The sequence below is a fragment of the Macrosteles quadrilineatus genome, unplaced genomic scaffold (genome assembly GCF_028750875.1).
Source record: "Macrosteles quadrilineatus isolate MER2022 unplaced genomic scaffold, UCM_ALF_1.0 Scaffold_3__2_contigs__length_128488019, whole genome shotgun sequence".
NCBI lineage: Eukaryota > Metazoa > Arthropoda > Insecta > Hemiptera > Cicadellidae > Macrosteles > Macrosteles quadrilineatus.
The window spans coordinates 7,967,303-7,991,340 of record NW_026542596.1 but is presented as its reverse complement, the minus strand read 5'-3'; the positions used below and the strand labels follow the sequence as shown (position 1 = coordinate 7,991,340).

The 24,038-nt window shown below is 35.6% G+C and overlaps 2 protein-coding genes across 2 annotated transcripts in view; both read left to right on the top strand.

Moving 5' to 3' along the window:
- LOC128988722 (pre-mRNA-processing factor 17-like) overlaps window positions 1–20,889 on the top strand; it is a 41,382-nt gene extending 20,493 nt beyond the window's left edge. The window contains exons 3-10 of the mRNA XM_054410306.1: window positions 1,281–1,507; window positions 2,493–2,589; window positions 3,840–4,054; window positions 5,586–5,694; window positions 12,069–12,223; window positions 15,603–15,736; window positions 18,677–18,898; window positions 20,643–20,889. Coding sequence (XP_054266281.1) covers window positions 1,281–1,507; window positions 2,493–2,589; window positions 3,840–4,054; window positions 5,586–5,694; window positions 12,069–12,223; window positions 15,603–15,736; window positions 18,677–18,898; window positions 20,643–20,820 — 1,337 coding nt within the window. The 3' untranslated portion in view covers window positions 20,821–20,889. The remainder of the gene's footprint in view (window positions 1–1,280; window positions 1,508–2,492; window positions 2,590–3,839; window positions 4,055–5,585; window positions 5,695–12,068; window positions 12,224–15,602; window positions 15,737–18,676; window positions 18,899–20,642) is intronic.
- A 2,472-nt stretch (window positions 20,890–23,361) lies between these two features.
- Window positions 23,362–24,038, top strand: part of LOC128990921 (transmembrane protein 181-like) — a 40,999-nt gene continuing 40,322 nt past the window's right edge. The window contains exon 1 of the mRNA XM_054413581.1: window positions 23,362–23,444. The gene's annotated coding sequence lies outside the window, so the exon portion shown is untranslated. The remainder of the gene's footprint in view (window positions 23,445–24,038) is intronic.

Genomic DNA, 24,038 nt, shown 5'->3' with positions numbered 1-24,038 from the left:
AAAACCCCGTAGTTCTTTTATAGACACCCTATATATAAATATAATATATATTTAAATATATATATATATATTTACATATATATATATATATATATATTAGCTGTAACCCGCGGGCTTTGCCCCGTTTAACTTCTTAATTTTCAAGATTATCTCGTTCGCATGGCTCAATCACGTCCTGGTTGAAGTTTGTTCGCTACGCTCACTCACCTTTAGGTTGGAGCTCGTTTGCTACGCTCACTCACCTTTAGGTTGGGGCTCGTTCGCTACGCTCACTCACCTTTAGGTTGGAGCTCGTTCGCTGCGCTCACTTGCCTTCAGGTTAGCTCGTTCGCTACGCTAACTCGCCTCCAGGTTGAAGTTCGTTCGCTACGCTCACTCACCTTTTGGTTGCAAATTAGCTGTTGTCATAAATGTAAAAGAAATAATAGTGCTGCACCCTGTTGGTAATTTTTGTAACTTTAATGCTATTGAACATCACAGAACAGAACCAACTTGTTTAATTGAAACAGCTGTTAAGATTCAATAATTTCATTTCTCATAAGGTTAACATGGGAAACTCCAGAGCCACTGGGGTGGAGCCCGAAAGGATTTTTGATATAAGAATATGCCTATATGTTAATCGGGAATGTGAGCTATCATCATGCCAAATTTCAGCCCAATCCGACCAGTATTTTTCGCGTTCACTTGTCACAAACATACATCCATACATCCATCCATACATCCAAACTTTCTCATTTATAATATTATAAGTAGGATATACACTGTATATGAATCCGGACGGATGGTTTTTTTGGCTTCTAGGTACATCAAAATGAAAATGTAAATCGGTCCCGGGTCCAAGTCTTACCACGAGACCTTACAGTAATAGCTAATTTCCTAAGTTATATGGGAAATTCGCTAAAAATATATAAAATTCTAATTAAAATTAAGATTTATAGTCCTTATTGTCTGATTTGATTTCCCTAAAAAGAAAATTAGGTGTCATTTAAATATTTTTTAACTTGTTTCAAACACTTACAAATTCATGCAGTTTCCTCCTTCCACCACGTACCATTGTAGAAAATAGAAGATATATAGTTTATTAAAGTTCATTGAGAACAGAACAAGCACCGTAAAATATTTACATACTATATTTCTTAGTTACATTTTAGTAGTTCAGGGTTAATTACTTAAAAAGAAACCAAGAAATTAATAAGTGTTTGTGAATGAACAGAATCTTTATTCAAAACATTGTTTAGCTGACAAAAAAAATCTCCAAAATGTAATATTTGATATTTCAGGTTATGCTATTGACCCTACTGTTGACAATGAAAACGAAGGTAAAACTATTGTTGGGGCCACGCTCGCAGCAGAGGAGACATCGATGAAGACTGTGTTTGAGGCGACAACCAAAAGACCATTGGACAAGAGAAAACGAAAGAAAAATGATGATCCAGGAGACATTGAGGGATTTCTTGGTCCTTGGGGTGGTTTTAAAGATGAGCAGCGAGTTATGAAACCTAATGAGGTAAAACAACTTTGATTGAAAACCAACTTTGCAGGGATGACTCTAATATTAACAAGAGTAATTTCGTACTTAGTCAATTTTAACTAATGCCTTTAAAATATTTATCCAAGCATGTACTATTTATATTTAATGATACTAGATAACCTGTTGCTGAAAATCGAGCAAAACTGCAACATGTAAAAAAAGGATTAAGAACAAAAACATAAACTGCTAGACCTCAATAAAATAGTCACTCTAAAATTAGTTGAAGACTTAGTTTCATCGTTGACTATATACACAGAATTCTGTATATAGTCAATGGTTTCATGTTGTGTTGTTTATTCCGAATCAGGTTTACAATAATATTGTAAAAAGGTTAAAAATACCTGTAACTGCCTCGTGATGCCTCTGCTCCCATACTGGACTACGCACGTTTCAATGCATTAGCATCATTATCAGGTCACAAAACTTGAAGAAACTTAACCATTCTTTAATTGGTCGCGTCAAAGTTCATAAAAATTACACAAAACATTAAAAACATTTAAAAAAGGGGACAAAGACTGTAGGCCTACAAACACTGGTGTACACATGACGGGTGCCGAGTCTCAACTGGTTCAGGAGCTGAACTTTGTCCCCCGGCCGCCTTTATTACACTCCTTGTCCAACTTAATAAGTGATTCAAATAAAATATTTTTTTTCAGAGTACTTTTGTCATTTATATGTCCTGTTGATCAATCTTGAATCTGTACTATATAAAAATAACTCGATTTCCAACAATTCCAAAAAATCAATGTTTATTTTCGGTCTTTGGTTCGATAAATTTGTTTTCTGTCTTTAGTTTGTTGAATAATGCAAAGAAACTATTTATAAATTATTAATTAAATATTGATCGGAAAATTGTGTATTGAAAAAATGTCTGTTGTACAAAATTGTATACACAGTAGAGCCTACAATTCAAGTGTTCTTTGGGAGTTGGTTCAGATTCAAAGTAGGCTATTAATTCCAGGCTGAAGCTGAGGAGCTAGAGGAGTATTTGGCCAAGAAACAGAAACGCGGGAAGCAATCTGATGATAAACCTTTGGAGGAGAAAACCGTTTTACACAGTAAGTAGGATTAAAATTGCAGTGAATTCTGGAATAGGTTTTAAGATTGAATACAGTAGTTAGGTTTCTAACAAAAAACTTTATTCTTAAGATATCACGTATATACACTTGACAAATTGCTAAAAACAACATCTCTTTGTAGGCCTAACTGGAAAATCGGATAAAAAAATATAGACAGCAGTGGTTTTTAAAAATTCTTTCCCACTCCTCCATTTTCAATGCCTTTGTTACAAAACTTAAACGTATTTAATGATAGAAATTTAGGCTAGTTTGAATCTTTTTACTGGTTCCATGGTGTTTGCATTACTTAAGTTGTATTGTTTTTTGGGAAGAGATTGATACAGTGTGAATTATTAAAAATAAGCTGAAAGTCGAGAACATCAGCTGAACATGTTCTCTTTTGTTAACCTTTTTAGCTTATTTAGAGGAAGCAAATAGTTCTAAATAAAAGATTAAACACATTTTTATTTAAATTTAGTAGGCAAGTGCCTAGGACACGAGGCAATTGGCTTTTTTGGGGACGCCAAAAAATTGGAAAGTAAAATATTTTGTGGTTGTATTTGCATACGATCGCGTTAAAACAGATAATCCCTTGCATCATAATAATTGCCGCCCGCGATTGCGGCAAAATGGTAATCATTGCTTGCGGTCTTGTGTAGATCATCAACGTCACAGTAAATGAGGCAAAACTCCGATCTTTTCCCGCGATTGTGGGGGTATTATCATCGTCTTGCGCGATCGCGATAAAATACTGAACACCCCTCGCGGCCGTGAAGGCATCATTATACCTTCCCCGCGGTCGTTTGGACATAGTAATTGCCTCCCGTGATTGTGTCAAAATGGTAATCATCTCCCGCGGCCATGTGGAGATCATCGTCGGCCTGGGTTTATATTAGCAGAAACAAAGATGAACACAATTTTGGGAGTTAAAATGAATATTATCAGTAGGCCTACATAAAAAACCGCTTAATTTTGTTGTCAAGTTTAAGTTCGTATCTAAAGGAGTCTTTTTTTAGTCCCACCTTCACATCCTAGGACGTGTGCTCTATCCCAGAACTGTTTGACATTATCATATTACTTCAAACAGGCTAGGCCTTATCACTTGGATCCATTAGTGATTGGCGTGATTTGAACGTGGAACCTCAGGGACCCAAGTCGCTTTTAGACCAGCTCACTCCCAGGTTCTAGTGAAAAAATATACCATTATAATATACAAATAAATGTTTAACGTTGGTGCCACTATGTTGCAGTCAAGGACAGTACAGACTACCAAGGTCGTTCGTTTATACATCCTCCTCAGGACGTCGGTGTTAACCTCAAGTCAGAGACACCTCCAGATAGATGCTTCTTGCCCAAATCTCACATTCACACCTGGCAGGGACATACCAAGGGAATCTCTGCCATCCGCTGGTTCCCCCACTCTGCTCACTTGCTGCTGTCTTGCAGTATGGATTGTAGGGTCAAGGTACAACTGTCATATCACAACGTCATACATTGAAGTGTTTCCAGTATTTTACACCATCTAAGTTACATTGTTGATATAAATATCAGGTTCTGAAAGAATATCTACCAGCCTAAACAGCTATTTATTTAAAAACCCTGTTGGGGTGTTATGTTCTTCCTTCACATAGGACACAGCTTGGTATCTAGCTTGGAACTGTTATACTGAATAATTCAGGCTAGACCTAAAACGTTGCGGCATTATTACATGGATAAAATCCATTTGTAATTGATGGGATTTGAACTCGGGACATTGGCAAAATGGTTGAAAGCTTTACCCGACTTGTGCTGAAACTTGTTAGTCAACTTTTGAACTACTACGCTCGGGGTTGAGTATGTCTTTTAGTGTGGTAGACTGTAGCCTGATCAATGGCGGAGCAGTCTAAAGGATTGTTTCTCCAGCCAGGAATCAGTCGCATAGATAAAGGGTTTGGATACGTTCTCACTCAGGCCTAGTGTTAAATAAAAGGTATTGACAAGTAAATTCTTTCTGCATTTTTCCTTTGAATAAGGCATTTCTCTACTTTTTAACTGTTCTTACTATGTGTATATCCACCAAAAAAACTGGTTTCATTATTTTTTAGCGAATTTCCCTTTTAGGGAAGTAGCTATTACCGTAGGTCTCATGGTAAGACTTAGGCCCGGGACCGATTTACTTTTTCATTTTAATGTCCCCAGAGGCCAAAAACACCATTCGTTCAAATTTTTATATATGTATATATATATAGGTATATATATAGATTTATATATATATATATATGTGTCCGTGAACACGATAACTTGAGTAATTTTTATCCGATTTTGATGAAATTTGGTTTGAAGATGTAAGGCGGGATAAACTTGAATGAGTTCGCGATTCAGCATGATCGGACCATGGGAACAGGGTTTTATGGGGGGTTTTATGGGGTAAAAATGGGTTTTTCTCACTTTTTACCCTCAAAACACAAAATTTCCCAATTTTTCTCTAAACCTTCTTAAAGAGCTTAAAAAAACAAACAATTCAGTATATCAAAGTGTTTTTGTACGGTTATTGGTTACGGAGAAAACTAAAAAAATGGTAAATTTAAAATTCCCATGTTATTCTTATGGAGAATATTGTAAAATGTTGTAGTTTGCTTGTTTATGGATATATTTTGATCAAAGTTGGCAAATTTATTTATTTTATAGTAAGCTATCAATATTTTACTAAAAACACACTACTTTATTAGTTTCCTTGTAGCAGCAAACCTAGGTACTCGTTAAACCTAATAATGTTATTTAAATAGATCAATTGAAAATCAATTCGGACAAATGGAAATTCGCTTGGACGGCAGATTTGCTGCGGCGGGGGTATTTTAAATTTGTGTTTATAAAATGGAGGAAAAAACAAATTGTCAATCTATGAAAACTCCCTGGGTTCAATGATTCGGTTTAACGGGTTAGATTTCAATGGTTTACGGTATTTAACGTTTTCTATAAGCTGCAAATAAAATAACTTAGCCTATACTTCCTTTTAGCTGTGGGAAGTTTACAAAGACCGACGGTGTGTGAGGACTTACTACGGCCACCGTCAGGCTGTCAGAGACATTGCCTTCAACAACCCTGGCACACAGTTCCTCTCAGCAGGTGAGTGGAAAATGATAATGACGAGAATATGTTTGGGTTAAATTCATAAATGAAAAAATAATTGATAATAGTAAATTTAAACAATTTTGGGAGTTAAAATGAAAATGAATATTATCAGTAGGCCTACATAAAAAAACGGCTTCACTTTTTGAAGCCTCAGTATTGAAATACCTCACCAATATTTCCATATTCTTTTTTTGTGCATGCTGCATATGATCGGTACATCATTCAAGTTATGGGATACTGAAACAGGAGAATGTATCTCTCGTTTCACCAGTTGCAATATACCGTATTGTGTCAAATTCAACCATTTTCAACATATATTTTATAAAATGTTAAGTATATGAATTGACTTGTTTACAAAATTTATGATTTATCAACAAAACAAATAGGTTTAGGTTTAGCTAGCTTACATGAAGAAATTAAGAGTTCTTTTATACTTTTTATACTTTTTTTACTGACTAGTTTATAGTGGAATCGAACTACATTTTTGCCTTGGAATTTACCAATTTTGGTCTAATAATCAGGATAGTAGGGCCTACTGCCTATAGTCGTAGTGCTCACTAGTTTGTTAATCTACACCAGAGAGTATCACATCCACAGATCATGCCTATAAATATACAAAATTCTTGACCTCCAGGTAGCTGGATTACATGACGACGACACGGTCCCAGTTCAGGGGATAATAGATAACACACTTATGGTTACTTAGGCCGGTCGCACACTGATGCAGCATTTCACCTGATGCAAGTGTTGCGAGGCAAAATGTTTAGCTGGATACGAGCGCCCCATGTATTTCAATGGGAGGCCGCACACTGATCAAACGAGGCGCCTCGCAACGCCTTGAAACATTTGAGCAGCCGCTCGAAGAATGGATCCCATACAGCACGATGTTTGATGTTTCAAGGAGCAAAACGTTCTGCGTATGCGCCAAATCCCTTCTAGCTAGTAAGGCCATAGACTAACCAACACAACTAACCACAGTTAACTTTTTAATGCGTTGCAGTAGGAAAACCAAACTCGGCACATATTTACAACGTAAGAAATTGCACTTTTTCATCAAAGTTACAACTTTGCCTCAGTCCCCAAAATGGGGTATTTTGGGGGCAGCTCCAAATTTTCAAATGTAAACACCTATCATGATCATGTGACCCCTCATTTTAAAGGGTTTATCAAGAGAAATTGAATGACGCAAACCAGAGGTCAATATCGCACCCCTAATCAAAATGGCAGCCATTTTAATTTAAGATGAGCAAGCAAGATAAAGTCTGGACACCCCCAGTTAACTTTATAACGTGTGGCTGTGGGAAAACCTAACTCGGCACATGTTTACAACATTAAAAAATGCACTTTTTCCTTTAAAGTTAGAACTTGTACCCAGTCCCCAAAATAGGGTATTTTGGGGGCAGCCCCAAATTTTCAAATGTAAACACCTATCATGTGACCTCTCATTTTAAAGGGTTTCTCAAAACAAATTAAATGGCGCAAACTAGAGGTCAATATCGCACCCCTAATCAAAATGGCAGTCATTTTTAAATATCCCCTATTAACTTTTTAACAGGTTATAGCAGGAAAACTAAACTCAGCATGCCTTTATAAAAAAAATGAATTCACCTTTTGGTCAATATTAAAATATTAATTTTTTAAAGTTAACTGGGGGTGTCAAGACTTTATGCTTAAGACTTGCTTATCTTAAATAATTAAAATGGCTGCCATTTTGATTAGGGATGCGATATTGACCTAGTTTGAGCCATTCAATTTATCTCAATAAACCCTTTAATACCCCCGCCGCAGCAAACCTGCAGACTAAGCGAATTTCCATTTGACTGATTGGATTTACACTGAAATGTGTACTTAAAAATATAACATTTATTACCGATTTAAAAAGAATTAGTTTAACAAGTACTTAGGTTTGCTGCATCAGGGAGGGTAAAATGTTTTTTTTTTTTAATGTTAGTAGTTAGTAAGAAATAAAAACATTTTCCAAATTTGATCAAAATATGTTAATAAACAAGCAAACTACAACGGTTTACTTATTCTCCATAAGAATAACATGGGAATTTTAAATTTACAATTTTTTTAAATTTTCTCCGTAACCATTAGGCGCATAATAACGCTTCAATATACTAAATTATTTGTTTTTTTAAGCTCTACAAAATGGTTTGGAAAGAAATTGCTAAATTTTATGTTTTTGGGGTCAAAAATGGGAAAAACCTATTTTTACCCCATAAAACCCCCCGTAAACCCCCGTTCCCATGGTCCGATCATGCTGGATCGCGAACTCGTTCGAATAAACGTACGTTTACACGTTTGTACCAAATTTCATCAAAATCGGATCATTTTTGCTCGAGTTATCGTGCTAACGGACACATATATATATACAGGGTGAGTTTCTACTGACGCCCATAACTTCGCCAGTGGATTCTACTGATCAAAATGAACAAAAAAGTTGATATAAACCCTAGTCCGATTCCGAACCGTTTGGTCGTAATTGAGAATTTTGTGTTTTCTAAAAATATTGGACTTTCTGTCACTATTTACTTTATAAAAATAAAACCAATTACTCTAGCGATTTATATAAAAAATAATTCGAAAGGGCATTAAATTTGCTACAAAACCAAGGTTACATGAAAAAATATTTCATTACATACATCGGTTCCTAGCCGAATTAAAGTAAAAATATTGTATAATAGTTATTTTGTTTAAGTTTTAAGACCCCTTTTTCTTACTTTATTCTGGTGCCACGCAATGTCCAACTAGATAAAAAACTTCCTCATTTAATAAGCTTTAAATTGGTATGCAATTTTAAATTGTTATTGGTAGTATTGACAGAAAAACTACCATCAAACTAAAGTAAAACACGGTTTACCGATTTGGTTTTAGCAAGGTAACAAAACTACTAATATTAAACTCACTGATTTACACATGTCTTGGTTCAAATCGTACTGGTTCAAATCAGCTGATTCAGTTGTTATGATTTGTAAACAAGTCTACTATGAACAAACTACTATGAAACTAAATAAAAACCAGGTTTACGAGTAAGGGTTTTCTTATTTTAATAATGCGAGGCAAATGAACACAACATTTTCATACAGTAACTCAATGGCATTAACAAATTAATTACAAGCGTTCAGAATAGACAATCAATGTTGATTGCTACTTAAGCAAGTTTTCGAAATGACCACCATTTTGTCTGATGCAGATGCGGACACGTTTTCTCAACTCTCTAACGGTAGCATTCAAGTTTACCGTATTGCGTAGTCGTGCAGTAGCTGTGACAATTCGGTTTCTCACTTCTTCAGCTGATTCCACTGGCGTCCGATAAACTTCTTGTTTAAGATACCCCCAAAAGTAATAATCCAATGGATTGAGGTCTGGTGACCGTGGAGGCCAGGCAACGGTTCCACCTCTTCCTATCCACAAGCGGAAGTTGTTGCTTAAATAGTCACGTACATTGAGATTGAAGTGCGGGGGTGCGCCATCAGCTTGGTACTCAATGCGATCTCGCAAATTCAATGGAATGTCCTCCAGGAGTTCTGGTAGGATTTCAGTTAGGAACTGTAAGTAGTCAACTCCATTCAGTGTTGGAGGAAGGTCAAGATATGGTCCAATCACTCGATTTCCTATCAGTCCAGCCCACACATTTACCTTGAATCGTGACTGACTCCTAGATTCACGAACGAGATGCGGATTATCGTCAGCATAGTGATGCTCATTATGGAAATTGAAGACTCCATCTCTCGTAAACGTACATTCATCAGTCCATAAAATTGTTTTCAGGAAATCCCTGTGATCATGTTGCCGGATCCACTGACAAAACTGGAGCCTCTGAGGTGGATCTCTCGGCTCGAGTTTCTGGACGCGCGTGAAATGAAATGGGTGCAACCCCTCTTTTCGTAATAGTTTTGACACAAATGTTTGAGAAACTCACGGGCTAATGTCCTCGTACTTATCCTTGGATCTTCACTTACCCGTTCTAAGACAGCCTCTTCCAATCCAACATCTTGCATAAAGTTTCCAACTAAGCGGCCGTTGGTGGGAAACTTTCCATTTTCACGCAAACACTGGTGGACGCGAATAAATGTTTTTCGATCAGGAATCCTCCTGTCTGGAAAGCGTCGAATGTACTCGCGAACACTTTTGGACGCATTTCCAGAACAAACACCATAAACATAATGCATATCAGCATATTCTGAACTTGTGAAAGGATCCATAACGTGAAAAATAACAAACAAGCGTTTTAATCTGACTAGGAAACCAAACAACGTTATTTGCTATAGCTGATTTAGACTTGTTTACAAATCATAACAATTGAATCAGCTGATTTGAACCAGTACGATTTGAACCAAGACATGTGTAAATCAGTGAGTTTAATATTAGTAGTTTTGTTACCTTGCTAAAACCAAATCGGTAAACCGTGTTTTACTTTAGTTTGATGGTAGTTTTTCTGTCAATTCTACCAACAACAATTTAAAATTGCATATCAATTTAAAGCTTATTAAATGAGGAAGTTTTTCATCTAGTTGGACATTGTGTGGCAGCAGAATAAGGTAAGAAAAATGGGTCTTAAAACTTAAACAAAATAACTATTATACGATATTTTTTACTTTAATTCGGCTAGGAACCGATGTATGTAATGAAATATTTTTTCATGTAACCTTGGTTTTGTAGCAAATTTAATGCCCTTTCGAATTATTTTTTATATAAATCGCTAGAGTAATTGGTTTTATTTTTATAAAGTAAATAGTGACAGAAAGTCCAATATTTTTAGAAAACACAAAATTCTCAATTACGACCAAACGGTTCGGAATCGGACTAGGGTTTATATCAACTTTTTTGTTCATTTTGATCAGTAGAATCCACTGGCGAAGTTATGGGCGTCAGTAGAAACTCACCCTGTATATATATATAAATATATAAATATATATATATATATATGAATTTGAACGGATGGTGTTTTTGGCCTCTAGGGACCTCAAAACGAAAAAAAAAATCGGTCCCGCGTCCAGGTCTTACCATGAGTACTACGGTAATAGCTTATTCCCTATATGGGAAATTCGCTAATAAAATGAGGGGTCACATGATAGGTACATTTGAAAATTTGGGGCTGCCCCAAAATACCCCATTTTGGGGGCTGGGGCAAAGTTTTAACTTTGATGAAAAAGTACAATTTATTATGTTGTAAATATGTGCCAAGTTTGGTTTTCCTACTGCAACACGTTATTTAAAAAGTTAACTAGGGGGTTCCAGACTTTTGCCTAACCCTGTATGGTAAAGCTTTGTGGCTTTTAATATCCAATTTGTTGTTTGACCATTTGTTGTTCAAAAAAATAACTCTTCTTTGAAAAATGAATTTTGAAGTTTCGTTATAACTCAACAATTATATTTTGAACTTCCATTGAAGAATGTTGTTTATTTTTTCTTGCTACCTTTTTGGTAGTCTCACAGCCCATGCAAAGTAGTAATTAAGAAATTTTATGGTTACTCAGTTCATTTTATATAACCATCACAACATTATCTAATGATAATTTCTTACAATATCCCTTACGGTATTTAAAACTCTTCCAATAAAATAGTATAGCAATTATTCGACAATGATTGTAAAATTTCCCTGAATCTGATTTAATTTCAAGAGGAAAGCCTTACTATCATCATCAGATTGATTGGGCGAACCCAATGTTTTCTTTCTATTTAGTCCAGCATTTTGCAAAAACTAGCATACAACAATAGCTATGTTGACGTCCTCGTCACACATGTCCAAACAATACTATAGCAGATGACCAGTAAAAATGATATTTATTTTTTCTTAATTTTGCTTGAAACCAAATTCTGAATTATGCTTGAACCTCCCGCTCACTGGAGAAGCAAAAATACAAAATGCTTCAAGCAATTCGTTGTGCAACTTTTTGCTTCAGGAGAAATGCTGGATCAGTGTGCGCCCAGCATTAACATAACATTGATATTTTGTCCTAAAATAGTACTTCTTCAGAGAGTGGATTGAAGAGAATCTTCAGAGACCTTATATTGTGTAGGCCTATCTATTAGCCCTTGGACTTTTAGCTTTCTCAGGTAAGTTACAGTAGCTAAACACCATCCCTTAACAAAAATCTCCTTGGGAATCGTGAGGAGTTCAATTGACGTTTTTAGCTACACAAAGTAAAATGTATCTATCGATCGATAATCTCTTACTAAGCAGTCCATCTATTTTTTCAGTAAAATTCCCCTAAGTTAACTTTAGGGGTTACATATTTACTTTTACATTAAATTAATTCAATTTATTAATTTAAAATGTCATCTGCCGTCTGCAGTGGATGTACAGTATTGAAGTGTGGATACCTCACCAAGATTTCAATATTCCTTTTTTGTGCATGCAGCATATGATCGGTACATCAAGTTATGGGATACTGAAACAGGAGAATGTATCTCTCGTTTCACCAGCCGCAAGATACCGTATTGTGTCAAATTCAATCCTGACGAAGATAAACAACATCTCTTTGTAGCGGGAACATCGGACAAAAAGATTATTTGCGTAAGTTCATTATGGTGATGGCTAAAACTAGACTTACTAGGCTTAATACAATAGTAATCTTGTAGAATTCATTTTTATAACACCAGGATTGTGTTTACAGTACTTACAAATAATAGGTAAAACTTACTTTGTCAGACAATCCTTAACAATTAGAGTAGCATGTGGTGAAACTTTCTATATATGTTTTGGATGTTATTACAATTCACCATAGTCTAGCAAAAGTCAGTCTAACAAAAGAAACCACTTCTTAATGTGTTACCAGAATAAGTTATGTCACAGTTTACACATGGCACAAGAACAAATACCAAACCGACATTGTTTAAGCCATTGTTAGTATTTATTTGATCACAAAACAAGTACAGTAGTTTGCATTTTAAACAAACTATTCATAACCACTCCTTCCAGTGGTCGAAAACTCAACCAAAAATATGTAATGTATAGACTCTCTATTTTCACCCCACACTGTAATAAAAAATGTGATTGGAATTTCTTCCATTTGTTTTTATTTTCTGTATATATTTTGTTGTTATTTTATTTTGTCACCAGCATGACAACCCACAAGGCCAATGTTAATTTTTAAAATTTAAAATTAATTTATTGTGTTTATTTTTGAACCTATTTTAATCTATACAGGAATTTTGCACATCCCAGGAAAATATCTTTCTAGCAGTATGCATAGATTTTTCCTGTGATTTTTTTTGAGCTTAGAAAAAAAGGTTTGAAAGAAACATGCTTGCCTATTATATATAGATACTAGCTGTACCCGCGGGCTTTGCCCCGCTTTACTTCATAAGTGAGCTCGTTCGCATGGCTCAATCAACGTCCTAGTTGAAATTTGTTCGCTACGCTCACTCACCTTTAGGTTGGAGCCCGTTCGCTGCGCTCACTTGCCTTCAGGTTAGCTTGTTCGCTACGCTAACTCGCCTCCAGGTTGAAGTTCGTTCGCTACGCTCACTCACCTTTTGGTTGCAAATTAGCTGGTAAAAATTATAAAAAAATAATAGTGCTGCACCCTGTTGGTAATCCTTGTAACTTTAATGCTATTGAACATCATAGAACAGAACCAACTTGTTTAATTGAAACAGCTGTTAAGATTCATTAATTCCATTTAAAAATGAGTACACTTGAGTCCCGCTAATCCGAACACGGTTAGTCCGAACGTCCGCTTAATCCGAACACGTTCCCGATATTATTTTAAATAAATTTGCACTATATAAAATGCAATGGGAAAGGTAAAATATCTTGAAATGAAGTATAAACAGAGTAATCAATTTAGGAATACAATGGTTTGTTTATTACGTAAAGTTTAAATTTACAAATCGTAATAAAAAACAACAAATAAAACAAAGAATTATTTTGTAAGAAATATTGCACATACCGTACTGAAAAATTAACTTTGGTTAGGCCTACTTGTTATTGGACATTAAATCCCGCATTGTCATTTGCTGCAGTTTAGTAAGTCTGTTTTTTGCCGCGTAGTTCCGCCATTTTCTCATGAACATCACATCTGCAGGCGTAGCAGTGGCAGTAGACTGTTTGGTTTGACTGTTGTTCTAAGTAGCGAAGGGCAAGGTCAAGCGCTGCAGCTGCCTCATTGTGTGTCACTTTCTCTTCTCCTCCCCCGCCCCCTAGCTCGTCATCACTACCCTCCCCCAGTGTATCCTCACGACCAAAATAATAATCCCGCTTGCCGGGTCGAAAAATCACGTTTAATCCCGCTTTTGAATGATAGAAAATCCCGTTTTATCCCGCATGTGTTTTTGTTCAATCCCGAGTGTTTTATTTGACGTACCATGTTTAAATAGTTGTATAAACATTGCTATTATCTTTTACTACAGTCGTTTTTTTATCCACTGTAGTTCGTTTTCCCCTCAAATTAAATAGAAAGTATAAAAATACACGTCGTAGCTGAAAATCCCGTTTTATCCCGCATCCCGTTTTAATCCCACTCGTGGTCTAAAAGTCCTGTTTTCGGGATAATAATCCAGAGAATGGAAACACTGCCCTCCCCCTCGTCGCCCTGAACATGATCTTGCGTCACTGCTGCTAGCTGCTATGATGTCATCGTCAGTCAGAGTCTGACGACAGTCAGAGCAGACGTACAGTCCGCGCGCATTATCGTCACATCACTCACATCATACACGTCTGCCCACCCGTTCATATCGCTCTACGCTAAGTTTGATTAACTAATGCGCTTATTTAACTTTTGTTTTTTAGTTTTGTTGTAGTAAATGGACTATTAATATTGGTTTTTGTGTATGTCTTGTTCATATTACGACACTACGACCGCATAAAATTGCTTCCTTCTTGATTATTTACATTATTTCGGCTAATCCGAACAATTAGCTAATCCGAACGGGGTTCGGTCCCAATTAGTTCGGATTAGCCGGACTGCACTGTACTCGTAAGGTTAACATGGGAAACTCCAGAGCCACTGGGGCAGAGCCCGAGAGTCCGATCAAATTAAAAACAACTTAGTTTTCCTATTTAATACCTAAAGAATCAGTGTACCAAATTTCAGCCTTCTAGGTAAATGGAAAGTGGGAGAATTAGTGATGAGTGAGTGAGTCAGTCAGTGAGGGCTTTGCCTTATATATTCCATTTCTCATAAGGTTAACATGGGAAACTCCAGAGCCACTGGGGCGGAGCCCGAAAGGATTTTTGAAATAAGAATATGCCTATATGTCAATCGGGAATGTGAGCTATCATCATGCCAAATTTCAGCCCAATCCGACCAGTATTTTTCGAGTTTACTTTTCCCATACACACATACACACATACAGCAACCACCTCTTTTTTATAATAGTATAGATAGATATTGAAATTAGGGGCGGTTTAAGTAAGGCCGGTTTTATGTATTAATCCATAGTTTGCTTGTATGCCACAAAGAGGCTCCTCACCCCACTTACTGGCATCACTTGTGACCAGAATGACACAAATTAAAGCTATGTAGCTGTCATGTACGCTCGCTGTGTGTTTTACAAACTTTTTAAACCATTGAATCCCCTTCCGCGTCCTAGGTAAGGTCACAGTGAATTGCTTTTTGATTACAAGATATGTATCCGATGCTTATCTTCATGGCCAGACTACTGGAGTTTATGATCATGATACGATGATAGCGTGGAAAGTAGAAAAATAGGCTAGCGAAGTAAAATATGGATAATTTATAAAACTGGATAGCCTTTTGTTGTTATTATTAAAAACAAAGTTTTAGAGGTAGACCTATGAATGAGATTCATATTTCATTTTACAAGCATGGTTAGTTAGCCTTCAATATCTGGTTGTCTTCCAGCAACTTAATTTATTATTTAGATTTTGTTATGTAAAAAAAAGTTGTCTTTTCAAAACAAAACCACTTTGACAACTAGTCTTGTTTCAGTGGGACACCCGCAGTGGTGAGATTGTCCAGGAGTATGACAGGCATCTTGGAGCAGTCAACTCCATTACCTTTGTAGATGAGAACAGAAGATTTGTCACCACCTCCGATGATAAGAGTCTTAGAGTCTGGGAATGGTAAGATAGTTATTGACATAATTGTATTTTTGTATTTCAATCTCTTTATTACCGAATTTCCCATACAGGGAATAAGCTATTACCGTAGTACTCATGGTGAGACCTGGACCCGGGACCGATTTACTTTTTAGTTTTGAGGTCCCTAGAGGCCAAAAACAACATCCGTTCAAATTTGTATATTATTAGGGGTCTGCGGTACAGAAAATTTAAGGTCGGTACGGTAGAATATTTTGTACCTCGGTTCTCGGTACAAAATCGGTACGGTACGCGGCTACCCGTTTTTTGCAGTTTTCTTCTCAGAACTGTATTTAAACCATTATTTTTAATTTTAATACATTGACATTACTATGAAAATGGATAGTATCCTACATTCATGGTTTAACTAACAACAATTACTGTACCACACATTATTAAAACCTTTTACTACTACGAGGATTGTGTCAAGAAAAATCACTGTTAAGATAAAGGCTTTACCTATTTTACTCTGAGATACTTTGAATAGCCATGATAAAGTGGTTTTAAAATCAGGATAAGAATGTTTAGGAATAAACATGTTTGAAGCATTAATTGACAAGATAATTTCACACAGCTGGTAAATTATTTCCAACCAACACAATGTCTAGTTGTTTTTTAAACTTTTAAAAACACATAAAAGCATTCAGTACGAAAACAGTTTAGTTGCCAGCTGTTCACATTCAACAGATGACAATGAAAAATAGGATGCTATGATGAAGTAATGGCAAAAAGCATCTTTTTTATCAGCTTGAAACTAAAATTTGTATTACCACAGAGTAAATATTATTGTCTTTTCATTTACAAAGTTAACATCCACACATATAAATCATTAGTTTATCTCAGACTCAATCAAATGTTCTTAGTACATTTTAAAGCTCTTCCAAAGAGTCAAAAGACCCAGGCCTAGACCTAATTATTTAGGATGGCCTACAATTGAGTAGGTTACAATGAGGGTAGCAAAATCACTATCATAATTCTAGTTCATAAGATTTAGATTGCATAAAGTACCTTCGACACAATAAAAAAAATATTGGAAACAAAAAAAAAATTAAACCTTAACAGCCACATACAACAATATAAGACAAGATACAGAACATGCAATGAAATAATTTAAGACTTAAATTATAGGTAATCTAATGTACTTTAAAAATGGTTATGGTTGTTCTTTATGAAAAAGTGATGCTTCAGGGTCAAAATCGGACAAACGTAAAAATAGTCCGAAGTTCCGCCGATTTTTAAGCTTTTTGGAGGTGATCCGGAAGGTCGCCAAGGTCGAAAATTTGGATTTAGCAACTCGGTACTATTACAAACAACATAAAAAAAAGAAACCTACTACCCCATTTCATGCAAGGTAGACCCTGATTTTTATAACAAGGTTACTGGGTTACTGTAGGGTTGTAGCGTATAGCTTTGATGTCATGATGACAATTTATTGGGTCACCAGCAACCCGTCCAGGCCTTATTGACGTGTAAGCCATACTTTCTGTCTTTGAGTAGTTCTCAAAGAAGGTGTAGTTCAGAAATTCTGATTCGTAAGGAAATGGGTTTTTCCTGGCTTCTTTTGTCAGGGCGTGATATTGGCTGGGTAAGTATATCTCTTTGTTCTTTAGTTTTTCTTCTATATTACTATATTACTATTACTATATTACTATTACTATATTTCTATATTACTACTGTTATGGACAGAGTCACACTCCATTTGAGTGTGGCCCTTAAGTAAAAACTTTTGTTCAATTACAGAGCAAGAGCATTAGAAAAGATCGCGTTTCTATTTTGGTTTCCACAGCTATCAGACCAGAGCACAACTGGCTTGGGGTCTATAGACAACATTTCCTTCAGCTTATGTACGACACATGATGCAAAGACAGAGGCTTCAAGTGTCACAGCTGTTTTGTCAAACCAAAAGCATTTCACTTCTTTTGTACCAAGATTATACATGGTAAAGTTGTGCACCACGAGCTTTGTTTTATAGTAAAGCGCACTTGCTTTTAGAAAAGGTGCCACCTTGACGGCCTCTACGTCAGATGTAAACGCATACACCTCTTTATCCTTGGCTTTTCTTTTGTCGGATTCTTTTTCTTGTCTGGCATCATTTAGCTTGATATGGACTTGGTAGGTTTCTTCTGTGACGTTTCCAACTTCATACGAAGCGCAAACATCGCACTTGTCCTTTTTAAGTTGAAAAATGGAGGGATTCTTCTTATAAAAAGAATTGTCGAAGGAATGTTTGCCCTCTTTTAGCTCTTCAGTGTGACAATGTTTTTTGTAAGTATCATACAAGTGAGTCATTGACTCAAATGTAGGCTCAATGTACAAACGGGATGAAGACTTCTGACAATAATGTGAAGGCATTTTTGGTAGAGCATTCAGGAATCTATCCAAACATTCATTTTGGTTTAGTTTTTTCTTTTTAGAAACTGTAACACATTTAAAATGATACAAATAAATTACTTTAATACACCTTTACATAGATAGATTAGTAAATTCAATTCAATTCAAATATCTTTATTCGTTTTTGAAATTGTAATAAAGGAATTGTCTATTGTCTACATAATATCTACATGATATCTTCCTTATATCGCGGTGAATTTGTGAACATCTTCAGCCGTGGAAAAGCCGGAAATATCTTCAACTATCAGGGCGATCGAAAAGTGACGATATGCCATTTTCTACGATCACGGTAACATCATCTTCTCATGATCAGGGGAAATCCTGAATATCACACTTGATCGCAGCATATTGTCACTTTTCGATCGACCATCTTGGAGAAGATTGTTTCCAGTCCAAACCGATCTGTCTAGCCAAATGTTGGCAGAACCCAACCCAAAAATATTAGGAACTACAGACCCGTAGTTGTTTGCAACACATAGTTTTTAGGTCTGTTAAAGACCTCTGGATTTCTGATGATATAATAATTTTTTTCAGGGACATCCCAGTGGACATGAAGTACATAGCGGATCCCAGCATGCACTCCATGCCTGCTGTCACTCCGTCACCCAACCACAAGTGGCTGGCATGTCAGAGCATGGACAACAAGATTGTCATATTCTCAGCTCTCAACCGGTTCAAACTTAACCGCAAGAAGACATTTACAGGTCACATGGTCGCTGGATATGCCTGCTCTCTAGACTTCTCTCCTGATATGAGGTAGTGAAACATGAGGGTTGTTGCAGTGATGGTATATTAAAGGGGAAAGATATAATTCCATATCCAAATCTAGTACACAAAAATATTTTATAAGTACAGGTTAGGCTTGAATTATCATGTAACAAGGTTATTGTGTATGGGCTTAAGAGCCTAGGGTTGAAAGATTTTTTTGAAAAAGGTTTGCCTGAATGGGGAAGATTCCATCCTGACTTGAGTTGCCATACATTGGAAGAAAATTGTTTTCAGGTTTAGTGTAATGGTTTGATGTTTGAGTTACGGTAGTTGTGAATTGTAGTGTTTCAGCCAGCCTTAGGTTTCTACCAAACGTGAAAACATCTTTCCCAAGAGTAAAACGATCTCGGCACTGGGGTGAATGTTAGACCTTTGAAAAATAAGCTGGATTCAGCTCCGACTAGATTTGTGAAGGTTTTCCTTGGTTTTAAAATATGTGTTAGGTCTGCACTGCAGAGTGCCTTTGGGATTTTTGATAGTCTTGGAAGTTGACCAACTGGGGTGGATAAGATTGATTAAGTGGCTTTTTGCGTAAAAAAGAACAGTGGTTAGGTCTATGTGTAGTTTGACAAAAAGTGGCTATGAAGCCTACCTTTTAAATCTGGCTAACACGGAGTTGAGAAAGTTTCATTAATTTTATCTTGGCTAGGTCATCCTGCAGTTTGTTTGCTTCATTAACAACAGTGTCTACTCAATATATAACTAGTGTAATTTCAGTGAGATAGGGGTAGTGGGATAAAATAGTGTTGGCTGTTGTGTTTAATTTACCAGATAGTTCTGGTTGTTTTCTTTTGTAGGATTTAGTAACCAGTATTGTGGTCTCCTTGATGCATTAGGGTGATTTTAGGCCTCATGTAATTATGACAACCTGATACTGGTGGTTTGCAGGAAAGGCATTTTGGGGCTAGGCCTAGATTGATAGAAAAGAAAAAGGAAATGTGGATTTCTCTTGGCTAAAGGTGTAAATTGTTTAACCAGACATTTAGAAGTATTTTTCGTACATAAAAATTTAAAAGGAAACATTGATAGGAAAAAAGAATAGGACAGAAAACAATTAGAACGTAGCGTGAAAACTGGGTCTTTAAGGTTATGAGGTTTTTGTTGAAAATGGCTTTGGGCTAGAGTTTTTAATGTTAGGGTTGACTAATTTAATTAAAACCTATCCTTAACAAAATACTTAAAAATCAAGGTAAACTATGGCACTGTTTTGACGAGAAAAAATAAATTTTTCCAAGGTAATAATAAGTTGTTTTACAAAATAAAATTACATTACCTGTATATATAAACCTCCTCCCACAGGTGGTGTGTACCTGTGTTTTGCTCAGTCAAAATATGACAAAATTGGCAACTGTAATCCTGACACTAGAAGCAAACAAAAGTTATAATACTTCACTGCAGTGCTCGATTTGTAGAAAATGAGGTTCCGGAACTGTAACTTGACAGGTTTCGGAGCACTGCTTCACTGACAGAATATTTGTGTCGGGTAGAAAGATGTTTTAATCTCTTAGACATCCTGTTTTCTTTAACACAAATCTTCTTTGGTTGAAAGTGCTGTCAGTTTACAATGAAATATTCTAATTTTTGTGTAGAGTGTTTATGTTTCTTGTACCAAAATTGACACTTTCCTTTTTTAGTAAGCCTGGTTTCCCAAAAAAACTCTTCATACTTTAACTAAGCTTGTTTTTACGTAAGTTACAACTGTTAGACCTGTCTATTGCTTGGGTTGTTACAGCTACATAGTGTCAGGAGATGCTGATGGCAAGACCTACGTGTGGGACTGGAAGACAACCAAACTGTTCAGCAAATGGAAGGCACATGACAACGTCTGTATATCTGTTCTTTGGCATCCTCACGAGCCCAGCAAGCTAGCCACAGCGGGCTGGGACGGTCTCATCAAATACTGGGACTAAACTAACCCAACGGACATTTTGTATATAGTTTTTAATAAATAATTTATACAGTTTATTGCCATATAAAGATTACCTAGAGTAAATTTGTGTTATTTCTTTTACATAGTTTTCCCTCAATTTGCTAGATCTTCCTTATTTTATATCAAATGTCACAATTTTAATTTACCACACATTCAAAAGCCTTTGTAGTTCAGTAATTAGGTCCTCAAGAAAAATGGAATAAGTCCAACTCGTTATTCCTTTTGATATTATTAAACGTTGACTCACTGATATAACTAACTTATAAGGTGGATTACTACAAGAAAATTTTGGTAGGTTTAAAGTTAATTAGGTAGGTTACTGAGTTTTGTTATTTCCTTACTAAAAAATTAAAGCTAATGTCGTAGTTTAGAACTCAGGATTTTCACACTATTTGTGCTTGTACAATGCAGAGAAGGTTCTCCTTACCTTAGAAACCTTTCCTTATTGATCTTCAATACAGGTGGACCTGTAGCTTTAGATGTGAGACCAAACAGCTGGGCTTTGTCAAATAGCTTACAATACAGGTGGACGTGTAGCTTTAGATGTGAGACCAAACACCTGGGCTTTGTCAAATAGCTTAAAGCCATTGGAGATTGGCAGGGTTTCAACCTGGGACTCATGGAAAGAAGTTCTGTCCTCTAAATTCTACCCAGTAATACGCCAACTGTATTCATCTATTGTTTATTCAGAAAGATAAAATTTTGTAGGACTACTAGCTTTACTTTAATAAATCAAACTAAATGGAAGTTGAGGGATGTGTTCAAAGAGTTCCATAATCGACAAATGTTGATTTCCAAGGAAATGTGTACATACAATACAAAATTTAAAAACTAGATGTACTCACACGATAACATTATTTGTCTTTTCAAACAAAATCTGTCTTAGTACAAGTATTACCTTTTTTTAAAACCATATATTGATTTGTTACTTTTGGATGAAACAACTCAAAACATTTTTTTAATTGAGAGCTGTGGTGTTAGCTGTAAATATACGCAATATTAGTACCCACAACATGTTTCCAATATTAGATTCTAAATAATTTAACAATTAATTTGTATAACTTTGTATGGATTTTAGTTCAGGACATTATTTTAACATTTTTTAATTGTTGGTCTAGTGTTTGGCAATATTATTTAATATCCCAGCCGCAGCAAACCTGCAAACTAAGCGAATTCCCATTTGCCTGAATTGACACCCATTTAAATCTATTTAAATTACATTAGATTAACAAACACCTATGTTTGTTGCTACAGAGAGGGTAATAAAGTTTTTTTGTATAAAAATATTATATTAGCTAAGTATAAAATAAAGAAATTCACCATGATTTATCAACATCTATCCATCCATAAACAAGAAAACTACAACAGTTTACACTAATTTCCACAAGAATAACATGGGAATAGACAATAGACAATAATTTTTATTGACATGTTCATTTAGAACAGTACATGCGTCAGAATAATAAATACAATTTGTGAAATTAATGTGTTGTTAAAGCTGGTTGTCAAGGATTTTTTTTTCTGAGTAGAATGGCCTTTCTTGCAGCCATGTTGTTAATTGGTTCTTGAAACGTTGAGTTTGTTCATTTCTAGTGGGTGTTGTGACCCATCATTTCGAATTACTTTTATAAGCTGAACTCAATTCCATGATCCGTTTTTTTCATTTTCATATTTTTATTTTGAAATATTGACATTTAAAAAAAAATATTTCAATATTTAATAAAGAAAACCTGATAAAAAAATGAATTGCGGCATTGAGTTCAGCTTAAAAAAGTAATTCAAAGTTATGGGTCACAACACCCCCTTCATATTTAAAAAAAATTATCACATTTCAAAATGGCGGAACCAAGATGGCGGCCGAAAAATTACATCCGTCATAACCAAGTGAAAATAAGTCAAAAATGAGTGGTGGTGTATACTTATCTTTATCTAACACTATTTTAAAATTAGGGTCTTAGTTTGTTAATACAGAATGTTAAAATGGGCTAAAAAAAGTGATAAAAAGCCTTCATAACTTTGGAATGAATCAAGATTTTCAAAAACGGGTTGTGGCATTGTAATCAGAGTAAAAATCTAATTCAAAATAATGGGTCACAACCCCAACTTTATATTTTAAAAAAATATTTTTTTTCTAATATAGCGAATCCAAGACGGTGGCCGGAAATTACCACCTTGTCAAAATGAAGTACTTACTACCCAAAAATGTTTGGAAGTGGTCTGGGATTGATATTTGAAAAAAAATTAGAAAAAAGTTGGTGGGGGGACTATTGAAACTCACCAATATAGGCCTATGTGTGTGTGTGTGTGTGAATTTGAACGGACGGTGTTTTTGGCTTATGGGGACCTCAAAACAAAAATATTAATCGGTCCCGGGTCCAGGTCTTACCATGAGACCTACATTAATAGCTTATTCCCTAAGGGAAATTCGCTAAAAAAGTCACTGCACATTGATTATGACAGCACGTGGATAGATAGCTGTTGCCATGGTGATGCTCAAGTGGTGGGAAGGGGAGGGGGTGAGAATCAATAAACACCTTCCACCCAGCTGATTGAGAACATCATGTAATAGTCAACTGTCTTATTGGGATTACTTTGTTTCTAAAGGTAATTTACTCGTTTATTACACTACGTTTTTTGTTTATTAGCTTATTAAATAGTAAATTTGATCAAACCACTGACTATTAATACTTAGTCAGAGCGAAGGCTAAAACATATGGATGGCAAGTAGTAATGGCCCATTGAACATTTACATGCATTTATTAGCTTTTGCAATATTGGTTGGTAGTTCAATGTTTTCCATCCTAAATTTAAATTGTTTGTAATTTTTATAATATAGCAGACAAGTGCTATCATGGAACTAGGGTCTTTTAGCGAATTTCCCAATAGGGAATTAGCAATTACCATAAATCTCATGGTAAGACTTAGGCCCGGTACCGATTTACTTTTTCATTTTGATGTCTCCAGAGGCCAAAAACACCATCCATTCAAATTGTTACATATGTATATATATTTTATGGGTACATTTTGGTCAAACTTGGTAAATTTATTTATTTTGTACTAAGCTTTTAATATTCTACTAAAAACACACAGTTTATTACCCTCCCTATATCAGCAAACCTAGGTACTTGAGGGGTATTTGTTTGATGTGTACATTTTGCAAAAATTATCAACACTTTGCACATGTATTATTAATCTATA